The 21,579-nt window shown below is 48.4% G+C and overlaps 1 protein-coding gene and 1 long non-coding RNA gene across 4 annotated transcripts in view; one reads left to right on the top strand and one right to left on the bottom strand.

The window, feature by feature from the left end:
- Positions 1-21,579, bottom strand: part of Mxd (MAX dimerization protein) — a 166,094-nt gene that overhangs the window by 21,675 nt on the left and 122,840 nt on the right. Inside the window, exon 6 of one of the 3 annotated variants that reach the window (XM_076903632.1) lies at positions 2,678-2,816. The exons of the other annotated variants lie outside the window; for them this stretch is intronic. Coding sequence (XP_076759747.1) covers positions 2,734-2,816 — 83 coding nt within the window. The 3' untranslated portion in view covers positions 2,678-2,733. Of the gene's footprint in view, positions 1-2,677; positions 2,817-21,579 lie in introns of those variants that run through there. 3 annotated transcript variants of the gene reach the window in all.
- Positions 1-21,579, top strand: part of LOC143428612 (uncharacterized) — a 42,603-nt gene that overhangs the window by 19,561 nt on the left and 1,463 nt on the right. The window lies entirely within an intron of this gene.

Below are 21,579 nucleotides of genomic sequence, written 5' to 3'. Positions count from 1 at the left end.
CCCCTCCCCCTTTCTCTTTCCGCCTGCTCGAACCCACCGCGTCCACGGATGGATCTTTCTCTCTCTCTCTCATCCCTGGGAACCTTTCGAAACTACCACACGGGCGCACCCGTGGACCCGACCCGTGGCGGGACGCCGCCTGGATGTGTTCGTAATTCTACTTTCCGCATGATTCAATTTATTTCCGTGGCGCCTTCGGCTCGGCTGGCTGCCTGGAAAAGTCCATCGAGGGCGTACGTAACCCGGAAAAAAGCCCAGCGGGAGAACCGGCTACCCCTCCGTCACCGTCCCCCTCTAACCAGGGTGCACGGGGAAAAAAGGCGAAAGTCCTTGCTGGTATTTACGGGGTCACAGGGAAGAGCTAGGTTCTGTCTCTCCCGTTTTTTTCCGTCCTCCTTCTTCTCGCTCCTCTTCTTGGTTGTTTTCCACGAACCGTGTTCCTGTCTCCTCCAGTTTTATGGTTTTCCCTCGCTGCCTCCCCTTTCGCGCGCTCTGCCCGCTCGTATCCTGGATTCGACCCGATTTGCGATAATGAGTTTTGAAACTCTTTTAACCGACCAGGTATAGATCCACCCGCCCTCCTCAATGGAGGATGGACACTGTACGCGGAACACGAGGGGCCGTGAAATTCTATTTCCTTCCGGTGACCGCTTCTGCCCTCCGACCTGACGAAAATCTTTCGTGTACAACACCAAGGGTAACACGGGGTGCGTAACGAATTGCGAGATAGTTGGAAACAGGTTGCTCGCTTGTGAACGAGTTGGATAAGTTAATAAGTCGAATTAACACTTTCGTTGCCGGGTTTTTCGATACTTTTCCGTGTTAGCCTTTTACGATTAATTAATTTCGCGACAACAAAAGGACCATAACTATCGAGGAAAGTTGCTACGAGCTGGCGCGTTATTCTCTTCAGGGTTGACGCCACGTATTGCACTGGTACCAATTGAACAGCGTTTTCGATACCTTTCTGTCTAAATTTTTCACGTTTAAATAGTTTCGCGATAGCAAAAAGACTGTAACTATCGAAGAAAGGGTGCTAAGTTCTGAGACTTCGCATCATAGTACGAGCTGACGCGTTATTCTCTTCAACGTTGACGCCACATAGTGCACTGGTAACAGTTAAATATCATCTTCGATACTTTTCCGTTTAAGCCCTTTACAATTAAATAGTTTCGCAATAACAAAAAGACCATAACTATCGAGGAAAGGGTGTTGAGTCCTGAAACTTCGCACCATACTACGAGATGACGCGTGATTCTCTTCAACGTTGACGCCACATGACGCACTGGTGCGAATTAAGCAGCGAAAGCGTCGATATACTTTATTTGTCCACGAAAAACTGGCTTACAAAATGAGAAATCGATTTTGGCCCATCGAACGGTTCCATTGTCGCGTTCCGCGCGAGGCATCGATCTTTCGACGGGGGTACAAACGACTCCGGCCGTTGCCACGAAGGATTAACAGAAATTTATGCAGCAACATCTGCCACCGGTGTCTCAGCGTTCGCCCGTTGCTGATTCAATCGCTGCACGCAGCTGGCCCGGCTCGCTCAGTCGCGTTAACATCTTCGGAAGTTGGCAGACGACTTAACATTTATCACGCGAGATTAATTAATGACAGCGGGGCGGGCGTAAATGCGTATACCTGGCAAACTCTATAGATTCCCCTTCATCCACCGACTCTCACCCTTTCTCTCTCCTCTCTCTTCCTCTCTGTTTCCGTTTCACTTTTCCGCACGCGTCCTCTTTGCTCGATTTGCCTGCACATACGTCTCTGTCTTTCTCTCTCTCGAGGTTTCTTAAGAGCCACGCGATACGGATTCGTCTCGAGTACATCTGGCGTACTTCGATTTGCTCTTCGATGTGTACGCGTGTACGCGGACACGTGTGCATTTTGCACGGATCTCTTGTTTCCTTCCTTTTTGTTTCACTTTCCAATTTTTTTTTCGAGCGTTTGCTTTATCTCGTGGTACTCGATTTGTGACGAAGTTTGTGGATACCATAATGGCGGACGAGGTAAGACTTAACGCGTGCGAGAGTGATATTTTAAATATCGAATGGATTTGTATTTGTTTTTTTCTTTTTTTTTTTTTGGTGGAATATTGATTTTATGGTGAATCTAGTAAGAGGGTTAAGTAAGACTCGAGTGATTAGGAAGGGACAGTATTTGGTACGAATTTTGGTACTTCGTCGAGCGCTAGGAAATAAGAATTTTTGGAACAGTAAAAGAATTTATTTTTTCTTCGTAAATCTCTTAAAAACGTCAAATTCAACAGATATATTTCTTAACTACGAGTCATCGTATTTACAAATGATGTTTTCGTAAACGATTGGAAAGACTTGGAAGACTAAGGGTTACTAGTAATTGTCGAAATTTGGCACAGTGACAAGAATTGTAATTGCAAGGTAACAAGAACGATGACGACTACGATACGAAGTCAACTACGATTCGTCTGCTACAGTTTATTGCACTAGTCTTCTCGCGTTCGTCTCGAAGCAATCGATTAATGACTAGAAAACTAATTAACCAGCGATTCTAACTCGTAAGTACTCTGGTTTGGGTGGTAAGAAAACTTTAAACTACGCGATCTCGAACATTTTCTTCGCGATGGAACACGTTGAACTACTTAAATCCCGTCGAATCGTTTAAACACCAGGAATGATTTATTCAAGTCGAACGGTTATTCGTTAAAGGTTAGCAACAATCGTCCCGCTCGCAGGGGAGCGACAATCTTCAGCTGAAGATCTTCAATGCGATAGTGTGAGTTTTCAAGCGACGGGAGTGAGAATTTAACAATAATCGCAACTTACAGAAAGCTGAAAGCAGAAAAACAAAACAGAAGAGTCACACACTGTTAAGAAAATGATGTCATACGATTATTAGTTTTCGTAACGATCTACACGACACATCACACAAATCTCTAATTCTAATTAAACAAATTGTAGTGAATCGCACTCGCAGCAATTATTATCCGCCAGCGCAGTTCGTCCTCGATTTCGCGAACTCGAAACCTCCACCCTCTCTGTTCCCGCCCTGAAAAGAAACCCGCAACAGCCACGAAATTCCGTCGCGGTCGTTAAACGCGCCCTCATTAATTGCGTCAAAACTGTTCCCCGTTTCGAATAAATTCCCCAAGATAACCATTTGCCAGGCGATCGTTTAAATCGCCGGGAACAATAATTCCAGCGGTACCAGGGAGCCTCCAGTAAAATCCACAATTTCCCGCGTCCACGCGCGAATCGAATTTCCTGCGTCGAAATAATGATTCCGCCGGTTGCCGCGCGACACTCGTAAAACGCTTTGTAAACGCGTCGATCGCGTTTTCGGTTAATGCTTTTTCGCGGGTTCGATAGAAAACAGTGGGCTGAGGGGGAGAGCAGACGAAAAAAAGGGGCGGGGGGGGAGAAAAAAGGAAACGAGAACGAGCCGGAATGGCGCTCGTCGACGATTTTCCTTCGCGCGGAAAGCGGCGGGCTGACACGCGCGGAATCGGGGTTTTGATTGCGCAAGTTATCGTCGACGAGATCATCGTTGGCCAGCGCGGTGAAAAACGACACGATCGCTGTTTAATATACCGGGTGGCCCGCGATAAACGGCGTATAAATTCTCGCGCTGAATTCCGCGCACGCAATTACGAGCGACGATGCCGCTCTCGGACGCGATTCCCGCTCGTAAACATTAATTCCCTTCTGTTTGGTATTCCTACGGTCGTTGTTCTTGGGTTTTGTTGCTTCGTTTCGTTCCTCGTTCGCGCGAACCAATTCGCGATTGCAACGAGTGACTTGCGAACACGAGGGTGAACGCTTTTTATTTCAATTCCCAGGAAAATCGTCGTTCTTTCGATTGTATTTCGAACTTACGCTCGCGAAGTTTGTTTAGAATATCCGAGTCTACGAGAAAGTATGAAATCAGAGTAGAATGATATTCTGACTGGGTGCGAGGCTTCGTTTTCGAGCAAAACGAGATTAAAAATTTAACGAACACACGCGAGCTAGGCTGGCTCGCGAATGAAAACGGGTGGCACAATCTGCAGAGGGTTGTTCTACGCGAAAAAATAATTCGAAAATGTAGAGTGACATTTTTTTGCAGCTGGCTTCATTTCCGCTCGGTATCACCGTATTCATGCGGGAGTTGCGCGGACGCGCGTCTACCCCTCAAAATTTCAAACTCGATTCCCTCAGAAACAAGACTTGGAATAAAAAAAAGAGCGACATTTCACGGGTCTCGTTTATTTTTTCATGCAGATTCGTCTCTACTGTACGTACAGCTGCATCGCCAATTCACGTGTGCTCGCCACATTTTTAAGTACGATATGCGATTTTGAAAAACGAACGCTTGACACATGTGTACGATGAGACAGTTAGAGAATCGATGGACGAGAGATTTGTGTGTACGTCGCAAGTAATATTGTGCAGCGACGTTATCACGCTGGTTTGTTATAATTAACGAATTAGTTTAATTTTAGAGGACAGACAGAGGGAGGCAAGTAAAACGCAACTTTCCGCGTGATCCCCGTCGAATTTATCGGCCGCGACAGCGCGGACAGGCGCACGTCCACGGAAATTTATATCGCCCGCGGTTATTTATCTCCTTTTCGGTACAGCCAGGCGATAATTGCGCGCCGCGCGGCCCTTAATCATCCGAATTACTATGCCGCAATTTTAATTATCGCCAGCCGCGATTGTGCTCGTAAAATCGATCCCAAATAATGGCCTTTCTATGACGCCTCGCTAACTAATTAATATAACTCCGCGCGCTGGCTCTGTCTTCCTTCTCATTCGTTTTCTTCTCCTTTTTTTCTTTCGCGTTTGGAACCGTCATTGGTCGAACGAATTAACGATTGCTTGGGGACAAGTTGTTCTCGACAATTTGGAGGCTTCGCAAATATTTCTGAAACCCTCTCGCGTGTCTGGTAATAAGTTACAAGGCTTAACTCGTCAACTTTTTATCGCACAATTTTGTAAATTGCAAAATTTATTTGCGTAATTGCAGTTTTGTTAGTAATATTAATTTTGTTATACAAGATGAGAGTTAGTTCTTTTTTAACGTCAGAAAAACGGAAAATTTCCATTCCAAGTTTTTCTCCATCGATTTCCTTCCATTGCTGTCCAACAAAGTCCGAGTAATCGAACCGCTTAATCATCGAGAGGTCGAATCGAGCCTACGAATTGGTCACGATGCGACTGAAAAGGGAAAATGGAACCAAGGTCGATGCACTAGATATTCTCGTACACGGCTCCTTGCACGGGAACCCGGTGGGATCAGTGACACTCGCGTTCGTTGCAACACTCCCGCGTCGCGTTCTACTCGAGCGCGTTATTGGGTCAACAATGGGCACGCGGTGGAAAATCTCGCGGAAAGAATAAGGCGTTAGAAAATGGACGCGTCGAAAGCGTTCCATTTTGCCGGCTACCGCCATCAGATACCATCCTCGACGCTGTTGTTCGATGGAACAAGTGGTGCCTCGAAAGTGCGTTCTAATTTACTCGAACGCGATCCACGCGACTGAAAATGGACGCGAAACTGGATACAGACATCCACGTTCAAGATGAGACATTGGACCAGGCGTTCGATTGCGAATTATTTCTATTTAATTGAAATTTGCGACTCTATACGATATCTTCATTTTGTGATGTTTACTTTTTGTGGGTGGTTCGAAGCGATTATACGTTTCTCTTTCCCATTTGTCCATCAATTCGTCGTTTCCTCTGGCGATACTCGAATTACCCGTGGAACAAGCCGATACTTAGCCAGCGTGCACGTGCAACTCTTTCCACGGGCTACAATAAGCGACATTCGTGCGTCGCGTTCCAGTCGTGCCGCGGCGTATGAACGAGAACGAGGTCAATTGACCATGCTGGTACACAGGGGATTGGACGGTGGTACACACGACGACGCTGCCTGTGTTCATCCAACGCGATCGTTCCCAAGAACGGACGTGGCGTTGGCCAAACACGACTGTCATCGTTGACGGAATCGTGAACGCACGAGAACGATGAATCTCGTTGGTCCAGCAGCTTCAAATTAACTCTACGGAAGGGTGGAAACTACCCCTTTGCCTGCAAAACCTTCATTGGTCTCTAGAGTCATATTTGGTACCATATGCAAGAAGAAAAAATTGATATAGGAAATTGTGAACGACTTGCAGAGGAGTTATACTTTGATGAATATAACCAACAGTGTGCTAGACTCCTCGAAGCACCGCCATCTTCTCGCCAAAAACATTATCCTCGACATACCACGGGAGTACCAACAATTCGCCAAGCCACGTCACTCCAACGCCCACAGACCATCCGCACACAACGCGAAACCGAAATACGAGGCCACTGCAAATCCACCCGCTCCACCATCGAAGCCAGAATCCTCAAAGGCTGCCCTCAGGACCCACCGTCTTCGCGAGCACTTAACGTCAGCGTTCGGTTACGCTCGATCGGCCATTGTTCCCCTGAATTCCATTAGTTAACATAGTTTTCCGTAAACGAGACGCCGCTCGACGCAACCCTCGTCATTAAGATTCACTCGCGTCAAGACTGCGGGGCCTGGTACCTTCTGGGCACCTCGATGCTCGAAGACGATTTTATCAAATGAATCGAATGGAAGTCGTTAGTGGAAGAAGAAGAATTGACTGGAGTCTTAATGCTACTTTCGAAAAAGAATAATCACAGTTAATTGCAGAAACCTTTACAACTGCGTACACTTTAAGTCCTATCCAGTCCTTCTGGTTTATCCCCAAATATCTACATCGCGAATTCCAGTATTCCATTTAATATAATTTGCAGATAAATGTCAGAAAAGTGGAGAACCAGCAGGAATCGAAGGCAGCAACGCCACACGTTCGTAAAAGAATAATTGCAATTAATTAACATACACTTTAAGTCCTATTCCGTTCGCTTATCGATGGTCCCTTGTTTTATCCCCAAATATCTACATCGTAAATTAAGAATACCATTTAATATAATCCGCGGATAAATGTCAGAAAAGTGGAGAACCAGCAAGAATCGAAGCCAGCAACGCCAGGCAAGTAGGGGTGTGGACGTCTCGAGACGAGAACCTGTCGAAGGACTTACGAGCGACGAGGAAGGAGAGCGAATTAATTCGTCGAGCGTATTATCGGGACCGCTCTCTGTCCATTAGACTGGTTTTTCCCCAAGCGACGTAACGATCCGTCCGGCGATGCGAGACCACGGGTACGTTCTTTTATTCGCGGCGCGATAGTTAACGAGGACGACGTCTCTCTGGCATTCTCCACCGCCTCCCGTGCGTCCCCCTTGTCCCTCAGTTACACGTGACACATATACACGCGGCGCGTACGTGCACTAATGCTGTCCCTAATGATTCCACGGTTGCAGGAGAAAGTTGAAACACGGGACCAGTAGCCGGAGAAAGGGTGAAACTTCACAACGCCGGGGAAAGAAGCGATGAAAAGAAGCGGAGGACGCAGCGTGGGAGGCGGAAAAGAGCCTGGCAAAAAGAAGAACGCTAGAGGGAGGGAGGGAGGGAGGGGTGAAAGTCGCGGCTAGACAAATAGGCAAATGTCGAGGAGGACAGGATGAAAGGGAGGGCGGAAGAGGCAGAGCCGAAACGAAGGAGCGAGGGACCCACGCTTTTTACTCGCGCTGGATGCTGGCGTCGCGACGACGCTTGGCGTCTCCGTGCTTCCTTTACGCGCCCCGCCACTCTCACTTCTTCGTCCTTACCCTTCCCTCTCGTAGCCGCTCCTCGTGTTGCCCCCGTTTCTCTCGTTGTTCCTTTCCATCTCGCTCACGCGCCTCTCGCGTCGTTCTCCGCGTGTCCCTTCCTCTATCGCGCTTCCGTTCCTCCGCGCCCCCTTTCCACCCCTGCTTTTTTGCAGCCGCGAAAAGCACATTGTTCGACGAAACGTGCACACACCGCCTGCATTCCCCTTCTGCCCGTTTCCACTTCTTTTTCGACACACTCTCCGCGCGCGCGTGTGTGTGTGCGGTTCGTGAGCGCAGAATCAACCCCCGCCCGATCCCGAAAGTGTCTTCCAGCAACGAGCACTCAGCCACCCTGCCGCATTCTGCAGCTTCCCGTTTCGCTATTGTTGTCTAGCGAGAGAAGGAGAGGCGGGGTGGGCGACGATGAGAAGAAAGGGGCCTCCGTTGGCCTCTGAGATGTCGGTAAACGCTTCTCGAAGTCTCGCGCGCAACCCCTTTCCACGTCCTCTGCTGTCCTTACTTCCTTCGTACGCTTCTTCTCCATGGTCCCACACCCCCTATTCGACTCTTCTCGGGGATTTCCACGTAACTCGACGGGGTTGTTGGTGTCGCGTGATATAGCTAGTCTCTACAGGGGTGCCTCGCACCTTGCGAGGATCAAGGCCAGCAACCGCGCGATTCGAGGACGACGAGGTCTTGGTTCAGACGCAAGAATTATTGAACTGAACGTTTACGAATTTTAGAGGGGGTAGTTTTGTGGTAGGAAACTATAATGTAAATAACTGCGAGATTGTTTGCGATTTGTTTTATGTTCGTGGAAGACATAGGGGGTTGATTGAGAAAGGTACAAAATGGATGGTAACGGGGTAGCGTGTTGCTTCTCGTTTTACCATCAATCTGTTAATTGACTCTGACTTCGCGGAACGACGCTGCTCTATCGAAAGTAGAGTGTCGCGCGGAATTTTCCGCGCGAGATGAAAGTACGCTTTTAGAAAGATGGCTGGGGCAAGGTCCGCGCGAGCATGAATCTCTGTTCACGTCGATTCGAGGCAGCGAAATTTGTAAAAGGGAGAATCCAATCTGGAGAGGAGAACCGCGACAAATAGCGAGTCTCTGCGACCGAATGGCCGCTATTTTCAAAGGGGAAAGAAACGCGCGAGATGGAAAAGCAATAACGCCGTTTCGTTCACTCGCCCTTCGTCTTGTTTCGCCGCGGATTTTTGCAGACACGCTTACAGACAGATCCGTTTAGATGATAAAAGTAAACGTTATGATACACGCGATGAACATCCCGGAAGAACGTGACTCTTGCTTGTCGATGATTCGTCTTCCGCTTCTTTCCCCGGCTTACTTTGCGGAATCTGATTTTTCCTGGATTTTCATGGGGTCTTGGCGAGCGTTTGCATTCTCTTGTTATTCTTCATCTCGAGGAATCCGGTCTTTGCTCGGAATTTGGCTTATCTATGACTCTTCTTGTGTCTCGTTTTAAGAAATCCGGATTTTCTTGAAATATTGGTGCAATCTTGGCTGGCTTTGGATTTACTTACGTCTCGTTTCGAGGAATCCCGCTTTTTCTGGATACTTTTATAGAGCCGCGAGGAACTATGGCTGCCTTTTTCAGCCTCATTTTAAGCAGCTTGCATTTCACTCGAAGTTTTAGTGGAAGCTTGTCAATTATAAATTGCACAAGTCTGTCTTTTATTTATGTTTCTCTCGTACAATTGAAACGATAATCCCCTTTCTCCTCTCAATTTTCGATTCTTTTCCATAGAAATTTTTAAAGCAACGGTCGCCTCTCTTTCCATCGCGAGTCCATCGTATCTCTGTTCGAAATGAATTTCTCTAACCGAAAGTGCACAGAGTAATTCACTTTGGCCTGCATTTATTACGAGAGGCGTATAGAATGGTAAAAACTGAACACGCTTAGTCCGAGGAGCCTCAAAGAGGCCATTAAAATTTTAACCAAGCACGTTACGTAGCTATTTTCTTTAAAGAACACGTTCTATCTTAAAAATATTTAAAGAAACCCAGAAGGTTAGATCGATATGAAGTAACCTGCAGCCGCAAAAAAAAAATGATTTAAAAACCGTTTACAATTAAAGCTTTCGCATGACTTTTTACGAAATAAATAGCACCCCAAGTAAAATAAGTGAATTAGAGCAAAACTCCCTCGTTCAGCGAATCCTGAGAAGAAGACGCAGAGACAGTAAACTGTCCAACGAATCAAGTATCCGAAAGTACGTCCATTACCACTCGACCAATCGTAAACTCATTATGCGGAACGCAACACTCTAAAACCCAGCCCCTCCGTCGCGGCAGTCCAACCCTTCACCTCAATTTATTCCACAAAGCGCGACGTCTAGCGCCGCGACGTCGGTTCAAAGGCGACGACCCCAAAGGCGAAGATTCCTATTTTTTCCCCTTTTACTCCCCAGTCAGAAAAGGTGGCCATTTGTCGCGCGAGGGGGAGAACGCCGGAGAATTATCGCCCGGGGAGCCGCGAACAGTTAAGGGATGCTTAATGAAGATTAAGGGGTGACTCGTCTTCGCCGCCTTCCGTCGTTCCTTACCCCCGCAGTCAGTCAGAGAGGGCTTTCCATTCGCCTCTGCCTCGCGAACAAGCGCGGTGCGCGCGTATTAGCGTTCGAGGAATTCACTCGCGGAGACATCGGATACTCCAGGCGTCGTTTCAGCCCTTTCAGAAACAGATTTAACCCTGTCCAAGCGGCACGGACGACTGTCGCGGCACCCCCAACCACGTCGCCCTTTCCCACTTTCCATTCGACCCGTCGCGGCGCATAATAATGAGCTCGAAATTGGAGCATCTACCCGGGGATCTTATCAAGGGGACGCGAAATTGGACTTGGAACCTCGCGCGAGAAAACCACCGTCGCGACGCGACCCGCCAGCTGGGCTCCTCCGCGGTTATCCTTTCGGGTCGCTCGAGCGATAATTAGAACGGGCCAATCCCTGATTCGCGTTCACGGGGAAAGGTAAATTGCGCGCGTTCCTTCCTTGCGGGGGAGGACTTCGTCGAGCACGCCTCGGACAATTTGCGCGGCCATTGTGCGACGGCTAATAAATTCGGGAACGTTGATTAGAAGTGGAGGATGTCGAGGGTGCGGGGTGCTCGATCGCACGATCGAGAGGCGAGGCGGCTGATGGCGATCTTGGAAATTGGCGTGAGATGGACATGGACGCGGACGTCTTCGTGGGATTTGGATTCTATGAGGGTTGGGGGTTGAAGGATCGAGGGGAATCGAGGCTGGGTTTGATGTGGAGTTTCTATACTTTTTTATGTGACTGATGGTTTTCTAAATTTTTCTTTAGGCTCTTGATATGCTTCCCTTATCTGTGAGGGTAGTAACATAGACGATTCACTCTTAGAAACAATTTTTCTCTTTCCATCCTCAACATAAGAAGAAATAAGTAATCTCAGCAATGTCTTCTATTACAAATTTTAATATAAACATCTACAAATTCCATTACTATTCTTAAACAACCCTACCAACAATTAAAATATAGCATAAGCATCATCAAAGTGTTAAATCGATTCCAGCTTGATATTGATATGCTTCCCTTATCTATAAGGGTAGTAACATAGATCATTCACTCTTGGAAACAATTTTTCTTTTTCCATCCTCAACATAAGACGAAATAAACAGGCTCTTCAATGTCTTCTGTTACAAATTTCAATATAAACATCTACAAATTCCAGTACTATCCTTAAGCAACCCTATCAACAATTAAAATATAGTTTGCTAAACTTGCAAAGCATCACCAAAGTGTTAAATCGATCCTGGTGTCTGTAAAACACCGTTCTGTCTGAGGGGTGTAAAAAATCCGATGAGAACAGTGGTTACACAGCCTGTTCATCCCTATCGAGCACGGTCTACGGTTAACAATCGCCGTTTGCCCCGCAGCCAGGCGGGTGCAGCGTGGTAGAAATTTTTAAACGCGTCTCGCTCCTAAGGGATGTTTTCTCAGCCGGTAGAGACGCAGGTCTGCCTTACCGGCTCCCGCTCGAGAGGAGATTGGGCCGCGTACAGGGGTGTGTGGTAGTGGTCGGACACGGTAGGCACGGTTATGACGTCAAAACTGTCAGCCAGCACCCCACCCCGAAAGGGTCGACGAACACCGAGGCGAGGGTGTGTAGTCGATTAAACAACGCCGCACGCAAGCTTTTAATTCTATTTTAAGGATCTTCCGCGGACGACAAGGAACATTCGTTCCGTGCCAGGGGGTTGAATTTAATAAGCCTTCCTTAATAAAACCTCTGCCGTGTCGCTGTTACATGGGAGCACTCGTTTCTTGTCGTACCCGCCGTACGAAAGGGGTGGCAGGCAGAAATTGAAACATCAGCGGAGAGAATGAAAGCTATGCTTCAGTTTTTCTTCCTTCACAAGTGCATCATTACATCGAGCGTTTTTTTTTCAAAATAGAATTTGCACTATCCTTTGGAAAAATCAGAACGAACACTTGTCGAGTCTTTGAGTAATTGTAACTTTGTGGAAAGATATCGTAGGAGAATCAACAGGGGCTCATTTCGACGAGTAAAGTGTCTACTTATTTTCAGACGTAAATTAAATTTTTTTTTTTACGAATAATTAATTCTATTGGATATCGTATAATCATGAAGTAAGGTTCAATTTAGCGGTGAAATTTGGACATCGAGCGGTACGAGGGATGGCGGCACGGGAACCGGTTGAAGGGGTTGGTATTAACGACACTAAGCAAGTGGTTTTGTTTGAGAGGCTAGCCGCGGGAGTGATTACTCCCGGTGAAACGCTTCAGCGGAGGCAGAGTCGCTCGGCTTAAGAAAATAACGCGGCCTAAGAATATTACCTACCGCGCGCCGCCCGCTAACGAAGAGGCCTTTAACGTGATTACGATAGAACGGCCAGATCGAGAAGTCCCGTGAATGTGCGCGCCAGAGCGGCGGTTTTTTAATGGTTGCTTTGAGTGGGGTTTTACGTCACCCGGTGAGATATCGACGAGATATCGCCTGGCGGAGGATCTTGGGGGATGGTTTTCCATTTCTGAATTTTTTGCAACCATTCAAACGAAATGAGCGAAGAGAATCAAAATTACTGGTCACTTCGAAGTTAAAAAATGTACTTTTTACATAATACACTGTAATCCACGAGTTAAAGATCGCAAGAATTCTAAACGCGAGACGATTAATTCGATTAACGGAGGAGAGGCATAAAATTTCTATAATAACACATTCAAATCCACCAGTTGAAGATCGCAAGAATTCTAAACGCGAGACGATTAATTCAATTAACGAAGGGTAGGCATAAAATCGTTAGCGGTTCCCCTGAAAGAACAGCCGCGAAAATGATCGCCAGCCGGGAAGTCAGCTCGTCGAAAGCGCCCCGTAGACACTTGCCAGCGGCAACTGCTCGTAAAATCGACTTTCCCCGTATAATGGCCGAAGGATGCGTATCCTTTAGCGATAAGCGCGGCCGCCGATCCGGCTTATCGACTAGCCCCTTCGAGAAGAGGGTAACAGCCGACAAGGACATATCGTTATTATGACGTCATACTGTCAGACGACCCCTAGCATGCAGCAGAAGGGGTGATTAGGCTACGGACGCGGGGGTGGCTGTGGTGTTGCGGCGAGCGAAGAACACGACAACGGGTCGGGGGCGGTGCACGGGGGGTTCGAGATGGCAGACAGAGAGAATGCACGGTGTACAGTAGCCATGACACCGGCTGGGAACCGTGCCTCGAAGATGAGGGGGGTGCCGTCCACCCCTGGCGAGCCTCTCTTTCCGCCCCTGAGCCAAGGGTATTTTTCCATAATCAATAACATGCCTCTATTCTCGTCACACCGACCGAGCCGGTGCTCCTGCCCCCTCGCCACGCTCTCTCACCCTCTCGCCCTCTCGACATCGCCAACCTGTCCAGGTGACAGTGGCGCTCAACCTAGCGACCGCCCCTGACGCGTCCCTCGACGGAGTTCAGCGCAATTTGGAACGACATTACGAGAGGCGAGGTGTCTGTGATCGAGAGTTAGGGTGATTCGAGTTTGATCGCTTCTTTTTTCTAATCGAGTTAAGTAAGAATTACTTAATTGGGCTCTGTTCAGATTTTCATAGATTTCTATATTTCACTTATCATTTATTATCGCGTATTTTAGTGGTCGTCAATTTTTCATGAGGTTCGATCCTCAAGCTCAAAGTTATGAGTCGTACCAGAGAAATTTCCTTAGACTAAAGAGAGAACCGTGGTAACGTGCGTTTAAAAAATTCTCAGCCGTTCAAAAAATGTAAGAAAATCGAACTTCAACTACAAACTGCTAAGAAACAAGCTACTGGCGTACTTCGAATCGCCAGTTCTCGCTCGTACGATTCGAAAGTTCAGCCGCGTAGGTGTGGTGGTTTTCGAAAAGGGGAAAAAAAGGGTTGAACACACAGGGCGAAAACGCACGTGCACGCGTATCGATCGGGCTGGGTACGGGCGCCGGGTCGCGCTTGAGAACCGCCGGCGAAACCGGCGGTTTAAGGGTGGCACGAGTGGCGGGTGAAAGAGTTCATTAAAACCAGCACCGTGTGCACCCCCGCTTGGTCCCCGACCCCGTCGATTCGCCGGTGCCAGCGTCGATCCTCCGCCCTTCCGTCCTCTTACGGGGGCGAAGGGGTGAAAGCCGTCGTGCAAAAAATACCCGAAACATTCGACGCTTCCGTCGACACCGGCGCTGTGGCTCGAGACCCCGGACGAGGATCGAAATTCGTGTGTTCCAGCGGCGCGTTCCGGGATAAAAAAGGAAACGCCACCCCCGCCCTGTCGCGGTGGAACGCGTACACTGCTGTCCAAAAGTGTCTGGACACACTTGGTCGCTTTTCGCGACGTGGTTCTGCTGGGGGAGGGAAGACTCTTCCGCGCGTTCGTGTTCTCCATTGGTCGTCGATTCGGTCGGATACTTGTTTCAACCCCTACGAGAGGTGTTTCGTATTTATTCTCGTAGAGATGCCACCCTATCCTCGCGGTGACACGTATACCCTTGTGTCGATGGCACTTGGAGACGGTTACCCAGTGTGAAAAATAGTTTCATCTACTATCTGAAGACTCACTGGTATCGATGATCGTTCTGTTGTATGAACATTTTATTGGGGTAGAAAAATTGTTGGATTAATCCGTTGTTTGAGTATTCGTGTGACATCGTTGAAAGTAGTTTGGGTTGAAAAATTGTTTAAATGTTTGCAGAATTAATTAGTAAGCTCGACTACCTTATCATTCGAATGCTCGTACCACATTTAATAGCACCGATACACTTACAGATGGACCACCATTGTGAATCTATCGGGTGCATCGATACGTTTATTTATCGCTGTCGATTATAATTCACTACTTTGCTACGTTTTTCGATAAATAATTGAAACAGCCGTCCCCCGCAGGAGTCATGAAACCAGCCGGGCATCGCTGTTAATCAGCAACTCGTCACTAATTTACACGTTTCGGTAACGTTCACGCGCGCCCATTACTGCGAATCGACCAAAGTGTCCGGATATTTATGACCGTTACTGTACACGTCCATCGTTCCTTTCCTCCCTCGCCTTTTCGTCTCTCTCTCTCTCTCTCACCCTCTCTCTTTCACTCTCACCCCGCTGCCATACTTCCACCCCCCTTTTTACGTTTCACTCGCGTTCTTTCTACGTTTCACTCTCATGATTAATCAACCCGCTATCAGATGATAATAAACACTGTGACGTGACCCTGTTGCGTGCGCGCGGCGTTATACTATTTATCGTAAAGATAGGAGGGCGCGCGCGCGCGCGCGCGAGACCACCACGAGACCGTAGATAACGACAATGTTCACCAGGATTGTGGTAATTAATCCTGAGTTTATTCGAGCTGACTCAAAAGTCCGTGGACTGTCGCGCGCGACCGGCGTGGGCGACAATCGCGAGCCAGAGTCACGGAAGGAACTCGAAACGAGGGGGCGGAAGGGTGGAAAGACGGGGGTGGAGAGAGAGAGAGAGAGAAAAAAAGAAAGAAGGTGACTAAGTTTTAGCGCTGTCGTTTCGCTTAAAACGTCAGCCGTAACTATAATTTCCGGTCTCCCCGGTCTTTTATTTCTCCTTCAACCCCCGTCGCTCTCCGGTTGGTGTTCCGGTTCGAAGCGTGGAATATCTCGAACGCGTTACTCGACGGGTTTATTAATTTCCTCGTGCTGTGGTATTCCTTCTTTCTTTTTTTTTTCTTTTCTCTCGTCTCTCCTTTGCCCGTGTTTCTTTATCGGCGAACGTCGTGCGAGCTTTTGTTCACACTGCCGTGGAGGGGGTTGAACGTAGACGTTTACGAAGATGTATGCGTTTCGATATGAAATAGTTTTTTCGAGGGCGCCAAAGGAAGCTTGACGAAGTGGAAAGGAATTTTATCGTGCACGTTTAATATACTACAAAGATTCTGTTATACGAAAAATACACGTGGAACTTAATAACCACTGTGACTTAATAACACTAATACGTAACCAATAAACGTATTACAGAACACGATGGTCAAAGGTTCCTCGATCAAACGTTCGATACGCCCTCCACAAACAAACGACTGTTTCCATCGCGTCCGCAACTTCCACGACCCAAAAACCAGCTCCAACCCCCCGATCGAGCCCACCCTCGCTCAATTTGTATCGCTCAATTTCCCAAAATTTTCGCTGCAGCCTGTCGCGTATCGCGTTTCAACTTTCGCGACGGACTGCATCCTCGAATCAACATCTATCGCTAGGCTAGACGTGACGTCAGAAGCGCAACGACGACGCGGAGGCGAAACGGACGACGAGGGTGGGCGGCAGCGACGGGGCGCGCAAACAAACGCAACGGAAGACGGGCGAAAGAGGAGCGGAGAGGACAAACGGGGAGGCGAAACGAGCCGACCATTACCGCTAGTTATGGCAACTCCGTGACTGGTCAATTGTTGCCCCTTCGCGTGGCGTACGCGGCCGCTCGCTCGCGTGCACCCCACGGCGAACAGATTTCGTCCCTCCGCTGTCGTCCGCCACGGGTGTAACGGGGCTGGCGAGCATCGCGGTCAATTGTTTCTCGCTCCCGACCATGATTTACCGTCGATGTCCACCGGGCACGGGGTATAAATGCACCGCTGTTGACAAATAGTATTTCCAGCCCCCTGACCCCTTCGTGCCGTCGCTGTTGTTCGAATGTACGGAACTGAGGCGAGCTTCAGAGCGATGGAACTCGCCCCTGACGGGAGGGGGGTCCGTTTCCGATTCCCTGAATTGAAATTCGCGTTTCACGCGAGCTCGTGTCCGTGTTTTTTACGATTTCGAAGATTAACGGAATTTTGCGGCGAGCTCGAACGAAGGGGTGGGAGATTATCGTGGATTAGCGGGGACCGCGTCGCGTTTGGGGTGGCGAGGAAATGTTGTTGCTATTTTTTTTTCCCAGCCTTTCGTGGCTTTCGATTGCTGGGGAACATTCAATTTCTGTCGCGCACGTGTTTAACGAAAATTCCTTTCGAGCACACGCGAAGATAATTATTGCTATTTCTCGAAGACTGTTTGCTATTTCTTTTTCGCAGGATTTCGTGGCTTTCGATTGCTGGGGAACATTCAATTTCTGTGGCGCACGTGTTTAACAAAAATTCCTTTCGAGCACACGTGAGGATGATTACTATTTCTTGAAAACTGTTTAATAAAAAAAAATTTGTAAAATACGAAAGTATTAAGCCTTTGCGCTCGAACGGCGACTCTCACTCGCCACGATGTTTCGAGTGGCTGTATTTACGCTGAATTTCGTTATCTCCAGTTGATAGATGCGAAGTATTGGTTCGTGAATAGGTCGCTTAGGCTGTTTATGTCTACGGTCGGAAAGTGACATTGTGACGTAAAATTCGTCTACGACTGTAGTCCTGAGTACGATGTGTCTAGCGTTAGTACAGTTTCGACGGTCGTAGCAAGCACATTTGTCTCGAAATTTAGCACCACTCGTTTGAAAGTTTTGAAGCGATTTTGATTTTCAATTGATCATGATTAAATTGGTGACAGAGCAAGTGTAAATAGTAATGACGTATCGGGTGTGAGAAATAGAAAAATTAGTGTAATAGACAGTGAATCCGGAAGTAGCAGCGACCACCCACAAGATCCTGGTAATTCAAAATACCTTGGTAAGTGTTTATGTAAAATATCACACCAAACACCACTACAGAATTTAAACTTCGATAATTATCTTTTTCAAAATGTTAATTCTTCTATAAATTCATTTACGCGCGAAATTGTCGCGAAATTGCAGCGCCACCTGATCGAAAAAGTCGTCGAGCGCAAAGGGTTAATAGTTGACTTCCTCTAAAGACAAACAGTCTTCGTCAATTGCTAAATTACGAGGAAATCACGAAAGATACTAAAACGATTCCACGGAATCGAGGAAATACGTTGCACAGGGTGGCGTGTGCCACGAGCGCTTCCGCCACGCGTTTTAACGGTGTACGACGAAGGCTTCCGCGTCTTGAACGCAACGCGTGCAACTTCCCACGATGATCGTAAAGACCAAAGACAGTGCGTCGAGACACGGATGGACAGCTGTTACGCGAAAGTTAGATCGGTATCGATAAATGGAGAACCGTCGTAGAAAACCATGAATCGCGAGAGGTGGTGTAGAAAATGCGAGAAAGCCGCTCGAAGTGATTTAAATCGCTGCTGGCCCTGCTGCGAAGTTACGCGCTATTTATGGCCGCGGTGGGCAGCTCAGCTCGGTGATTTTACACAGGTGATTATTAAAATACTCCACTTGGCAATTAAAAAACTCGCAATCCTTATGTACAACGTAAAACCAGCAGAGGGGTTGATTATACCACCGAACAAGAACTCTGATCGGCTGTCGCTGATTTTACATTCGCGATTATCGAAAAATTCCACGTAGCAATTTACCATCGTCCATAAAATCATAAGAGAAAAACGTATAGAAAGTGTTACAATATTTCCGTGAACAATTTCGAGTAGGAATACTAATTTTCGAATAACAAAAACGAAATCGCGGCATCGCACGCGACAGAAATTACGCAGAAGCGTCTGCTCTCTAATTTCCTACAAATAATCTTAACGAAGAGGAAGAAAAAGGAGGGAACAAACGGTCGGCAAATGGCACGTTGGTATCCAAGAAAACCGTACGAGAGCAGTCGTTGACGCGAGGAGGAATCACGGTGATCGTCCGCGATTCATCAACGAAACGGCGAGCGATCTCGTAATCGTAATTGTTTGCCCCTAATCACGGTCGTTCGTCTTGGTGCCGTGGCTGGCTATTACATACGGCGCGGTGCCCTGACAAATTGCACCGTGTTCTCGATGCGTCTTCAGGGCACCAGCACCAGCAGCACCAAACGGAGAAATGAAGGATCGCGGCGGCGCTGTCTTCTTGGAATTAGCGGCGCTTCGTGCGGCAACGATCGGGGCTGCTCTGCGAGAAACCAGGCGGCGTGGAACGGACGTGGAACCGTGGCGCGAGGGGGGCAGAGGAGGACGCAAGACAGCTCTGACGGGGAAGAAACGTGCAATTTTCGTTTCGCATTACTCGTGGCAAAAATCATCCAGTTCGCTGACCGGATGCACCGGTTACGGAGAGGACGCGACGGGAAACGGCCAATTATTAGACTCCAGATACGGGTCGCTTGCAACTATGCTGAACTTTGAGGCAGCCGAGCATCTCAGTCCAGGCGTATCGAACAGAATTCCCGTTGGTCTCGTTCGTTTCCACCGCGCAACGCGTTTCCTTAACCAAGCTCGACCATTTAAATGGAGCGACGCGAGGCTGCAACGATCCGAGATCGCGACCCCCAAAAATGGAAAATGGCAAGATGGATCGAGAGACGGTTACGGTTGGCGCTGTCTGTACGGTGGTACCCGCGAATCCACCCGGAAATCCGCGTCTTCGAGGGACGCGCCGTGACCACCGTCACGGTCCAAAGGGGACCAGCCATCCTTCGGTTAAAAAGCCACTTAGCCATTCGGTGTTTGCGCGTACCAGAACCGGGTAGCCAGCCGGGGAACGAGCGAACGAACGCTTTAAGCCCAAGTAATCCGGCTTAAAGCTCGAGCTAACGTGCAGACCCGTCACAAAAGCCACGAGGGCCCCGCCGCTTAAAGAGATTTCGAGTCGTTAGTCGAGTTACGAACGGGGTATATACACCCGCGGCTCGAAAACGAACGACGAGGAGAAGGCTGCGAGCGACAGAGAGATAGAAAGAAAGAGAGAGAGAGAAAAAAAGAGAAGAGAAGAAAAAATAAAAGGAGAAAAGAAGAGAGTAGGAGACGCTGTTCGATGGGGGTGGCCAGGCGGTCGGCGAGCGGTAGAAACAGCGAGCGGAGAGGGTCGGAGGTGGGCTGGTGGCTGCTGGAAGAAGAATATCGACCTCACGAGCTACGTCCACCGTCGAAAACTCCTGTAATTAACGAACTTTTCGCCGGTTTTCCACTTCACGTCTTGCCAGAGCCGCCCCTCGCTACCTTTCCACCCTCCGCCCCTACCCGTCCCAGTCCAAGCCAGCTGCACCTCAAAAGAGAGCCGGGTTTTGTTTGGCAAACTGCAATTTTTCTAAACGATCAAAGTGCTCCACCAGGCTCTCAACGGGTACACGCGTACCCGTGGCCCTCGCTCGGTCCAGCCGCAGACGACTGGCTCTCCTCTCTCCCCCTAGCTTTCTCTCACCCGGTTACGTCCGCTTCCGCGGGAAGTCTGCTCGTAAAAATTGCATCGTCATTGTTTGAGGAGGGTCGCGAGGGGTGGAAGAGGCGGACGAAAGGGGCAAGATCGCTTTCTTGGACGGACTCGACTGGCTCTGGTCGACTTCGACGAGGCGAGGCCCCCACCAGGGGGTGGCTCGAACGTCATTAGCGGCGCGCACCGTTTCGCGGGCGAAACTTGGAAGCAATGAACCAAGCCGCGGCTTAATGAATCGAGCGTAATTGCGCCGAGAGAGCTTGACATTTCGTCGCGAGCCCTCTTTCCGTTCCGCCTAATAACCGTCCGCGAGAACTTCCGTCGCGATTTCAACCCCCTTTCGCGCGGATCCTCGCGAGACGCGACGCTTCCAGTCGCGACGCGCGACCCTCAGCGATCGATCGCGCGTCGTCGATCGACGAACCACCCCTACTGACTGTTGCGACGAGTTCGCGGCAACGTGCGACGCGGGGCTGGCTGTTTATTTCACGGCGAAATTATTGGGCTGCTTTCTATTGCGACATCGATCCGCGTTACTCGCGGGTCAGGGGTTCGAGTATTTTTAGGGTCGTTCACGGAGAGGTGGATTCTCATGGGTATTAGCGGGGGTTATTAGATGGAAGAAAGTTAGAAGTGACTCTGTTCCGCGCCGTGGGTGGTTTATCGTGCGTGCGGTTGTAATTTCGCGCAGCCAATTAGCGAGTTGCTAAGTTTGATGGAAAAATTGCCTGGGGTAAGGAATACGTTTTAATTCGTGTTTTTTGTATGGTGGAACATGCGCCGTTGGTATTGTATCGAGTAATTTTTATTATCGAATTAATTAGTATGGTAACAGGAATAAGGAAGTTGGCGATACTTTAGTTTTTTTATGGAACTACACGCGCGCGATGGGTTTGTCTGGTTCTTTTATTCATGTTTTTTTTTTTAAATCGTCGGCTTGGTTCTGTGTTTTTTTCTCTTTTATTCTGTCTCCTACGTTCGATATTTTATTTTTTATTCGCGATATTTTTATTCCTCCCCTGTTCCTTTTCTTTGCCGCGCGCTTTTCTTTGTAGCTTCGCCTCGAGACTCAAAGAAAATTCTATTCTTGAACGCCAACACGCTTTCGCGGACTGCAATAAAAGTTAAGACGACGCGAGAAGGCGGTGAGAGCGATTTTCTCGAATATTATTTATACCCCACGAGGAACGTTCAGCTGTAATTTTCACGGACCGTATGAATTTCCA

This window comes from Xylocopa sonorina, chromosome 10 (assembly GCF_050948175.1).
Source record: "Xylocopa sonorina isolate GNS202 chromosome 10, iyXylSono1_principal, whole genome shotgun sequence".
In the NCBI taxonomy this organism is placed as follows: domain Eukaryota; kingdom Metazoa; phylum Arthropoda; class Insecta; order Hymenoptera; family Apidae; genus Xylocopa; species Xylocopa sonorina.
Note: the sequence above shows the minus strand (reverse complement) of the source record. Positions and strands in the feature narration are given on the sequence as shown.